The 10,777-nt window shown below is 43.8% G+C and overlaps 1 protein-coding gene across 1 annotated transcript; it reads left to right on the top strand.

Moving 5' to 3' along the window:
- The first annotated feature begins 109 nt into the window (after positions 1-109).
- Positions 110-9,765, top strand: LOC115592663 (uncharacterized). Its single transcript, XM_030435696.1, has 5 exons — positions 110-1,300; positions 2,198-4,150; positions 5,593-5,686; positions 6,102-7,577; positions 8,004-9,765. Exons 2-5 carry the CDS (start codon positions 3,865-3,867, stop codon positions 9,550-9,552), a joined length of 3,405 nt encoding a protein of 1,134 aa, XP_030291556.1. The 5' UTR covers positions 110-1,300; positions 2,198-3,864; the 3' UTR covers positions 9,553-9,765.
- The last annotated feature ends 1,012 nt before the right edge of the window (positions 9,766-10,777 follow it).

Raw genomic sequence — 10,777 nt, 5'->3', positions numbered from 1 at the left:
CACCTGAACTCTGATGACTCAGTCGCCGAAGACGTGTCAGTGATCTGACGTCACATCTGCTGCTCAGAACTCAGACGAAGCTTCTGTTGAGTTTGTTCTGGAATACAGGAACTATCACACCTGACTGAGATCAGGGACGTCACGTCAGACGTGCTGACATCATGAATAAGAACTATGAAACGTAGCAGCTGGTGTCAGTAAAGGATCAGTGAATACAGTTATATATATATATGAGTGATGCTGCAGCAGCGCAGAGAGCTGCGACAGTAAACACAATATGAGATGAAAGTTGACTTTAAAAAGCTTCTCAGTTCTGTGACTGACAGTTTTCAGCCTTCTGGAGCTTCTTGTTCAGTTGATGTTCAGAAAATCTGCAGCTCATGAATCTCTAATCTTTTACTTTTTCAAACATTGAAATTAAACAAGCACAAGAAAGACAAACGGACAGGTACACCATCAAAACAATACAAGGTGGAAACAGGAAGCTAAAACAATAAGAAATGAGACCAGAGTTCAAATTAGATAACAAACAGACAGACAGACTAACAAACAACACAAATCAATCAATCAAACAAGAGTTTCAGGGAGCCTGCAGTGGAGAGCAGACTCTACATCCGGGATGCTGTATAACATGTTCAACATGACGGCTGATGCTGTTCCCCGACCCCCTCCAGGACAATCCATCAGTCCTGGTTCATCTTCTGGGCTTCAGCAGCTCCAGGTAGTCACAGAAAGAGTCCCAGATCCTGTAGAATGTGAAGGTCTCGTGGAAACAGTTTCAACGGGGACGATGTTTGTCACAGTACACAACCTCTGATTTGGGGTCGGGGCTTCATCAGAGATCCACATGAGTCGAGCTCACTTCCTGGCACAGTGCAGCAGAATATAAAACAGATGTAAAGGGCACTTAAAGATCATATCAAGCTGCTGGATATGGGGGCAGCTCCACAAACTTTAAAAACAGAGCCGACAGCAGATTGACCCTCAGCAGTAATATACAGTCCATGTGAATCTTTAATGTCTCTCACAGGCTGAATTGGAAGCTGAGAAAGTGGTCGGCTGGTTCCACAGGGTTTATTATAGTAACACAGTATGAATCTTTAACCTTTAAAATTCACTCTGTCGTTGTTTCACTGAGACTGTTTGAACAGAGGAGGACCAGGACAGTCGGTCAGTTACACTCTTTAATGAAATCACTGCACTGACTGTCTCTGTGTCAGAGGACGAACGTTATTACTCGTCTGTGAAGAACCAAACATGAAGCATCAGACGCCTCAGCTGACCTGAGACAGTCACACAGGTGAGGAGGTCAGCTTCAGCTTCCTTTTGACTCTGTAAGGACACTCCCACACAGCTTAAAAGAGGTGTGTGTGTGTGTGTGTGTGCAATTGTGGTGTGTGTGGGTGTGGGCAGTTGTGGTGTGCAGTGTGTGTGTGTGTGTGTGGTGTGTGTGCAGTGTGTGTGGTGTGTGTTGCAGTGTGTGTGTGCAGTGTGTGTGTGTGTGTGTGGTGTGTGTGTGCGTGTGTGTGGGTGTGTGTGTGTGTGTGCAGTGTGTGTGCAGTGTGTGTGTGTGCAGTGTGTGTGTGCGTGTGTGTGTGCAGTGTGTGTGTGGTGTGTGTGTGTGTGTGTGCAGTGTGTGTGTGTGCAGTGTGTGTGTGTGCGTGTGTGTGTGTGTGTGTGCAGTGTGTGTGTGCAGTGTGTGTGTGGTGTGTGTGTGGTGTGTGTGTGTGTGTGTGTGTGTGTGTGCAGTGTGTGTGTGCAGTGTGTGTGTGTGTGTGCGCGTGTGTGTGTGTGTGCAGTGCGTGTGTGTGTGTGTGTGTGTGTGTGCCGTGTGTGTGTGTGTGTGTGTGTGTGGTGCAGTGTGTGTGTGCAGTGTGTGTGTGCAGTGTGTGCAGTGCGTGTGTGTGTGTGTGTTGTGTGTGTGCAGTGTGTGTGTGCAGTGTGTGTGTGCAGTGTGTGCAGTGTGTGTGTGTGTGTGGTGTGTGTGTGTGTGCAGTGTGTGTGTGCAGTGTGTGCAGTGCGTGTGTGTGTGTGTGTGTGTGTGTGTGTGCAGTGTGTGTGTGTGCGCGTGTGGTGTGTGTGTGTGTGTGCAGTGCGTGTGGTGTGTGTGTGCAGTGTGTGTGTGTGCAGTGAGTGCTTGAGAGTGTGTGTGTGAGTGTTTCTTGTCTGATGTTCATGTTCTTCCTCTGGTGTTCAGAACCTCCAGCTCCTCTCCGTCAGCTTTCTGCTCCTCTGGCTCACCTGAGATTTCTCCACGTCGCCACCAGACATCCCGACCCGGCCCAGCCCGGCCCGGCCCAGCCCGGCAAAGGCCCCACTTTCAGTGATGCATTAAGTGCAGAGGAGCAGTGAGCGCTGATTACATTACATGGATCAGATTCTAAAGAAAGGCACCGACACCGGTCGGGCCGGTTCAACTTTCACTGTAGCGCTCTCAAAGTTTCACAACGTCACAAATCTTTCTTGTGCATGAAGTTTGATTGTCACCTGCACGACTCCACCTTTGTGTTCTCGTGTTTCTGCAAACTATGACTATTGTATTAGTTGAAACAGCTGTAAGGTGAGATTCCTTCTATAATCCTCTGCAGCTTTTCTAAAGCCTCGTTCCCACCAAACATTTGCAACAACCTCAGTTGAAACTGTTGTGACCTGTGAGTAAAATCCTCCAGTTCATCTTCAGACTGAGCTGCAGTCACAAACTGTCTGTGTGTTGGAAGAAAGTCATTCACTTATGTTCAGCTCAGTGTTGATATCTGATCAGAATCTTTGTGAAACAGGTTTTTGTGTTGTGCAGACTGTGTGAGTGCTGATGTGTTGAACAGAGACGCTCACAGTGACATTAAATGCTGGTACCTGGAAGGGTAACGTATAGGATAAGGAACTGTTGAGATGTTTTTGACGTGGAAAAGGTTCTTGGGAATAGAGGTAGAAGTATGTGGTGCACATTAAGATCTGCATGCATGAGTCTTTGTACCAACACAAGGACACACAAACATGTTGTCTGTTAGTTTTTATGTTTCTTTTATCTGTTTCTTCTTCCTTCTCCAGATCACTATTTCAGGCACATTTAGCAGATGCTGTAAATGTTTTTTCTCTACTTTATTTTCTTCTATACAAACTAACTGTAGGATTATTCAAGTAATTGTGAACACAACTATTTTTTATGTATTTTGTTGTTGTTGTCTGATTTACTTGTTTTGTTTTTCTTTTCCAAAAATGGTAAATAAAGAAACATTTTTAAAAAAATGCTACAATCATGCATGCAGAGAAATCTACTGGCTTGCTGTCGGCTTCTCTCTGGAGGAATTCATTAACTAAATGGAAACTCCAGAAATAATGACTAAGATGATTTTAAAGAGGCTCAGCTTAAAAGAATCTCACAGTCAGCAGTCGTTTTCATTAAACATTTGATCTCTGCATCTTTCGTTGGATGCTCTTGTTGTGTCTTTATATTCTCCTTCACATATTTCAGCATGTTATCTGCTGTTTGTTTCACTGCGAGCTGATGCCAAGTTCAGACAAGTTAAAACATAGAACCTTCAGGTCGAACTTGTTCTTTCCTTTCGCTGGAAGTGTCAGTAATCTGGATTTATCAAGGAGGAAATGAGCCGTAATCACAATCACTCGGGTTAGAGAGAGGACTGGAGGCAAACTCTCTATCAGCTGCAGACGGTTTGTATTTTTATCATGTTGGGATTTTTTTCAACAAAATTTTGACAAAGAAACAAGAAACAAGTTCCCTCGGTGCAGAAGAGAGTCGGTGAGTGTTGTGTTTCAAAGAAGAAAATCGAATATAATAATCTTAATTATACTTGTCATATTTCAACATGATGATGATAACATACTCTTTCACAGTGAGAAGTCATGGCAGAGAAGAAGACAGCTTCCATTAAAAAGGTGCTTTTAGACACACTTGAGGATTTGGGAGAAGATGAATTCAAGAAGTTCAAATGGTTCCTGCAGGACGGAGGCTTCCTGGGAAGTTTGCCGGTTGTCCGAAAGAGCCAACTGGAAAAAGCCAGCAGGACAGAGACGGTGGACGTGATCATACAGACCTACAACCAACATGCTGGAGAGGTGGTGAAGAAGGTTCTCCCGGAGATCAATAGGAATGACCTGGTAGAGGAACTGTTGAGAAGAGGAGAGGCAGGTAAGTTCACCTGAGTGATCCTCTTCTAATACAGCTGTGCACCAAACATTGTAGAGCTGACGGTGAACATCTGACTGGTGTTTCTCATCCTGCCTCCTCTGTCCTCTGCTTGTGGTAACATTAGAGGTTATGAAGCAGGATTTGTGGTTAGTAATGTAACTTTAGGGTTTCCACTTCTTATCAGGTTCAGTCATCATCACGGTATCTGATGCTGCAAACACAACCTGCTCCAGTCAGGTGGTGTTTGAGATGAGAGATTAACACATATTCAAGATTCAAAGATTCAAAGTGTTTATTGTCGTGTGTACAGCAAAGAAACATGTTCTCAATTATGCAATGAAATTCTTCTTTTGCTGTCCACAGAACGCCAACAGTGTAACAAAGAAATATATACATCTGAAATAAACAATATACAAAGTAAAGCACTTTTACACCTGGCACATGTGATAAATAAGAAAAATCAGCAACAATAATAATAATGATTATAACAATAAAACAATGCAAATCTGAAAACTGCAGTTATGCATGTGCAAAAATGTAAAAAGTAGGGACAGTTGTGAGGTAGAATAAACTCCTACCTGCTGTTTAGGAGTCGGATGGCAGTGGGACAGAAAGAGTTCTGTAGTCTGGTGGTCTTTGAGTGGGGGTGGGTGGAGTCTCTGAGGGTGGAGGCAGCTCTCCTGTGGACTCTGTGGTGGTGGATGCTCTGCTCTCTGGCCAGTCACTTATCTGGGCTGTTACATCATCAACATAAGAACCCCTGGAGACTCTGAGCTGACCTGTGAGGACGACCAGCTGTTGGCTGCAGTGTTGAAGCCCTGTTGGTGTGTTTGAGTTGTCAGATATCATTTTACAACAGAGATGCACTGAGACACTGACACCTTCTGGTGACTGTCAGGGATGAAAGTACAAAGAAGTAAAAGTTTGACTTGTGTTGTGCATTGATTCTTTATCTAGTCTTTGTACCCTGTGGGTGTTTTAATTGCTTCTATTCATCCATTAGTTTTCTCTGAAAGTAATTTCAGTAAATATATTCTGCTCCGCTGCCGGCAGATGTTTTCAGCCTGTTGTATGAACACGCTCGAGGCTGATTCATGGAGTTGATAAAGTTGATGTGACAGCTGACTGATCATGGTTGTCATTGTCTCTGAAGCCTGACAACACAAAACATTTCACAGGAAAGGCTTCAGGTCAGGGATGAGGAGGAGGAGGAGTTTTAGGCCTCCATCCAGGTCTCCCACAGCCCGAACTGGGCGTTGGTTCACTGAGCAGCTTTGTTTGCTCTCAGCGATGGCGGTACCAGCCGGCCAGCTGATGTAGAAGAGTGAAGTGCTCTGGCTGACCTGTGTTTGGAGGTAGACGGTGCAGTTGCGTTGCAGTAGTCCAGGCGGGATATGACCCATAAATGACCACTAAACATGATTTGTTTTCCTTGTTTTCAGGATCAGGTGAAGACGTGTGTGACCAGAATCACTCTCCAGCTTCAGTTGGACCTCCTCTGAAGTCTCTGACGCTCAAAGCCATTCAAGGTGCCGGGTAAGAAAGTCACCAGTTTTTCTTTGAGTGATGTAAAAACTACAGACTTTGTACAAACTGAATTCTGTTTAGTTGCTCAAAAGATAAACAAAAAATCATCAGTGAGGCCACACAATCAACACAAAGCATTTACGATTTAGAAAAACGATGTTCATCCTGTTCATAATGTGTTCAATTGATTTTCTCTGCAAAAAACAACATAAAGATCCAATAAGAGTTCTATTAAAGTACCCGACTGACATGTAGATCAACACCGGAGAATGGGTCAGGGTTCGGGTTGGTACCCATCTCTATGCTGCTGTGTTACTTTGTGTTCAGTCTGAACACACCTGAAGAATGAGGGCTGAACTGATCACTAGTTGATTGTTGATTTGAGAATGTGTGTGTGTTCATTGGATTTCTGTTTTTCCCACAGCATCCCATCAGTCTATAAAGACATCATCGCTAAAAGCAGTTCGCTCCGTTCAGGATCTCCGGCTGTCTACCAGCTGAAACACAAGAAGAAGAAGTCTGGAGCGCTGACAAGAATAACTGTTGGTGAGAAAGACCCTGCAAAGACAAACAGAACCATCTTACTTGTTGGTGACACAGGAACAGAGAAATCTACTCTGATCAACGCTCTGGTCAACTACACCGTGGGACTGGGGGAGGAGGATGGCATCTCAGTTCAGATCGCAAAGGACGAGAGGAAAAGTCAATCCAAGAAACACGACGTGATCGTGTACCAGATCTTTGGATATGAAGGTAAAACTCTGCCCTACTCTCTGACCATCATCGATACTCCTGGATACGGAGCAACTGGTGGGATTGAACAAGATGCCATCATCAGTCAGAGTTTATACGACTTGTTCAGCTCAGAAGACGAAATCCATGAGATGAATGCAGTGGGTCTGCTGCTGAAAGCCACTGAGAATCGAGTGAGTGATCGACTGCGGTGCATCTTTGATTCAGTGTTGTCTGTGTTTGGAAAAGACATGAAGAAGAATACGGTCGCCCTCATCACACACTCCGATGGAAGAACACCAAAAAACACTCTGAAAGCCCTCAAGGATGCAAACATTAAGTGTGCCAAAGACAAAAAGAATCAGCCGGTTCACTTCCTGTTTAACTTCCAGACAGCAGACAAGACGCGGGACACAGAAGAGCTTCAACATGCAGATACACCGACAACAGACGGACTGCGTCAGTTCACAGACTTTCTGGAAAAATCTCCACCTCAACAGCTGACGACGACCATGGAAGTCCTGAGTTCACGCTTCCAACTGACAGCCTGCATCAAAAACCTGAAAGAGAGAGCTGAAACCATCCAACTCAAACAGAAGAAGATCCAACAGGCTCAGGAAGCTCTGAAGAAACACAAGCAGGAGATGAAGAACAATGGAAATGTTACTGAAGAGGAGGCTGAGGACAACACAGTCAGAGTACCTGTCACAGGTGGAAACAGGTGGTGGGGGTGTGGGTTGTTCAACAAGGAACCCGAAGTCTCCACTTCCAGCACCAGGGAGCGTCCTGCACCCGCTCCCATTACAGAGAAGAAGAGGACAAGCAAAGTTAGAAAGACCATAGAAGATATGAGAGAGAAGTATGGAAGAGGTAAAGGAGACTGTGAGAGCCGTCTGGAGAATCTGGAGAAGGAAATGGAAGAACTTCAGAGAGAGAGAGATCAGGTGTTGGAGGAAACCTTCCAGCATGTCATCAGCCTGGAGAAGATCGCCCTGAATGTGGATTCACTGTCCACTTATGTCCACTTGGACTTCCTGATTCAGAAGACGAAGGAGAAGAGAGACGCAAAGAAGGTCAAGAAACTGGAGGAGATGAAGAGTCGAGTGAACAAAGGAGTCGTGGGAGCGCTGCGGTACAAACGGACGGCAGCTGCCAGAGCAGCAATGAAGTAAGTGAACATTATTCTGACCTGTTAGTGTGATGAAGTCCGGTCCAACACCACCACAGACTGCAACCTTAATGACACACATAGTCACAGTCACACCTCTCTGACAGCAGCAGGCAACACTGACTGTAGAATGACTGACCGAGCAGGTGAAGCTAATAATACAGCTACATTATAATGTGCAATCAATATTTTAATACAGGTTTATATGTTTTAATGAAACTTAAAGTGCTGCTTTTAAAACAGAATGTCCTGTTTATTGTTTCATACATTACGTAAATCTGTTGAAGTGGCGTTAACACACAGCTGCAACATGTTTGGACCAAAGAACTTCTGCTCTTCTTGTTTAACATGTTTGAGGTTGACAAGGACGGAAGGCTTGAATCTTTACATGCAATTAAATGTGTACATGATCTCGTTCCTCTGCAGGAAAACGAACACCTTGTTGAAAAACAAGGACATCGTCTCTAAAAGTGATCTGATCCAATCAGGATCTCCTGCTGTCTACCAGCTGAGACCAAAGAAAGAAGAGATTGGAACTCTAAGAAGAATGACTCTTGGTAAAAAAGATGTGAACCAGTCAAACAGAACCATCTTACTGTTGGGAGAAACAGGAGCAGGAAAATCTACTCTGATCAACACTCTGGTCAACTACACCATGGGAGTAGAGTGGGAGGACGATGTCTGGTTTCAGATTGTAGAGGAGAAGAGAAACCAATCAGAGAGTCAGACATCAGATGTGATCGTGTACCAGATCTTTGAATTTGAAGGTAAAACTCTGCCCTACTCTCTGACCATCATCGACACTCCTGGATATGAATATAACAGAGGGATCGAACAGGAAGACATCATCAGTCAAAGATTATTTGACTTGTTTCGCTCAGATGATGGAGTTCATGAGATTAATGCAGTGGGTCTGGTGCTGAAAGCAACTGAGAATCGTCTGAACGATCGACTGAAGTACGTCTTTGATTCAGTGGTGTCTCTGTTTGGAAAAAACATGGAGCAGAACATCGTCGCCCTCATCACACACTCAGATGGTCTGAGACCTGAAAACACCCTGAAAGCTCTCAAGGCTGCAAACATCAAATGTTCCAAAGATGAAAATAATCAACCTGCTCATTTTCTGTTCAACAACTGTCAGAGCAAACAGAAAACACAGACAAATCAGGACCAATTGAAAAGCTCATGGGACTTAACAACAGATGAAATGGGTCAGTTCACTGACTTTTTGGACGAAGCTGCCCCTCAGAAGCTGATGACAACTGTTGAAGTGTTGAACACACGAATCAGACTGACAGCCTGCATCCAAAACCTGCAGGAGAGGATCGAGCTGACGGAACTGAAACAGAGAGAACTCCAACAGACTCACGATGGTCTGAAGAAACATGAAGAGGAGATGAAGAACAATGAGAACTTCACTATAGAAATCGATGTGCCCTATAAGGAAAAGGAGAGTAGTAAGAAAGGAGCGACCTGCTGTAAAGTCTGTAAGGAGAACTGCCACGACCCGTGCACACTGGCTCTGAGTCCAAAATGGTGTGATGTCATGAAAAAAGGCGGCTGCATCGTGTGCACCAAGAAGTGTCCTGTGTCAGATCACGAGAAAGAAAAGAAGGTCTACGTGAACAAGACAATGAAAGTTCAGATGGACCTGAAAGATGTGAGAGAAAAGTATGAACGGAGTAAAGCCAACTGTGAGAAGACAACAAGCCTTCTGGAAACTCTGGAGAAGGAAATGGAGGAAGTGACAGCGGCCAAGTATCAGATGTTGGATGAATCCTTCCAGCAGGTTGTCAATCTGGAGCAGATCGCCCTGAATGTGGATTCACTGTCCTCTCATGTCCACTTGGACTTCCTGATTGAGAAGATGAAGGAGAAAGGAGACAAAGAGAAGATCCAGAAACTGGAAGACATGAAGAGTCGAGTGGATGAAAGAACCAGAGCGGCAGCAGCTGGAGAAGAAGCAGATGAGTGAGGGACGACAGCCGTGGAGGAAACAGGCTGAACACTGCTGACAACTAAAGGTTTTATAATGTTTTTTATAATGTTTTTCTATAATGTCGATCTTACTCACTACATGAGAAATGAACATGTAATCACTAGTTAAATGTGTACTTCATGTAGACAGCGCCCTCTGTGGTCTGTAACCTGTTTGTTCTTGTAGATTGATTCAGTAATCAATAGTTACTTCACTGTCAGATGAGCATCAGTGAAAGCTGAGTCATCATGTTCTGGTGCTGAGAACAGCTCTGGACTGAAGACGCCTCCTGGTGGTGGTTAATGTCAGGTACGACAGCTCCCTGTCCTGTATCACAAACTGAACTCAGTCAGATCTCACAATTATTATTTGTGCTGACATTGCTGTTATAATCATGTTTCTCTCCAATATAATCAGGCTTTTGCTCACATGTTTATGCTCTTGCTGGTCTGAATAGATGTGTCTTATATATCCACCATGATATTATAATGTTGTATAAGTTGTTGTGAAACTAAATAGAAGTAAAGTCATTATAAAGGAGTTTAGCCTGGAGGGGGTTAAACCTCTTCCTGTGTGTTGTGACGGTGTTAATAACAGCAGGATGTATGTGTGGAGGAGTTTAAGGTGCAGCTGCTGGATGTTTGACACTTTGTCACATTTGGATGAGAGAAGAACAAAGTGTCTTAAGACAAGAACATGTAACCACCAAGTAAAGAAAGGTCAATAACAGCTGGAGTGAAATCATTTGCATCCTGTTGTTGCTCCAGTTAATGTGTGTTCTCTCAAAGTGCTGTAAGAACTGAGGAGAGACTGCTTCTCTTCACTCATATCTCTGTGATGATGATGGCAGCTTTGGCTTGTAGTAAGATAATAAAGATCAACTGAGAATCTGAATATTGTTCCATCTGTACTATAAGTAATGATTATTTCTTTTTCTCAACATTTTCTTTAGTTTCTTTGTGTTTTACGTTTTACATGATTGACTTATAGTTGTTGTATTTTTGTGACATCCTTTCTTTTTTCAGTGTGCATCCTCAACAGGTGCTGATGGTGCCACCTTTAAAAACTTGACCTCAGTCTCTGAGCTTGCTGTGCATCATGTCTGCGCCTGTTTTAAACTGCTTGCATTTTATTTTGTATTTTATTTAATTTCCAATAAAGCACCAGCAACAGTGGACAGTCAAACTCTCTTTCATTGAATGTTTTTTGACACAAACTGTGA

Source organism: Sparus aurata, chromosome 12 (genome assembly GCF_900880675.1).
Source record: "Sparus aurata chromosome 12, fSpaAur1.1, whole genome shotgun sequence".
NCBI classification, from domain to species: domain Eukaryota; kingdom Metazoa; phylum Chordata; class Actinopteri; order Spariformes; family Sparidae; genus Sparus; species Sparus aurata.
The sequence above is the reverse complement of the archived record's forward strand: the minus strand, read 5'-3'. Positions and strand labels throughout refer to the sequence as shown.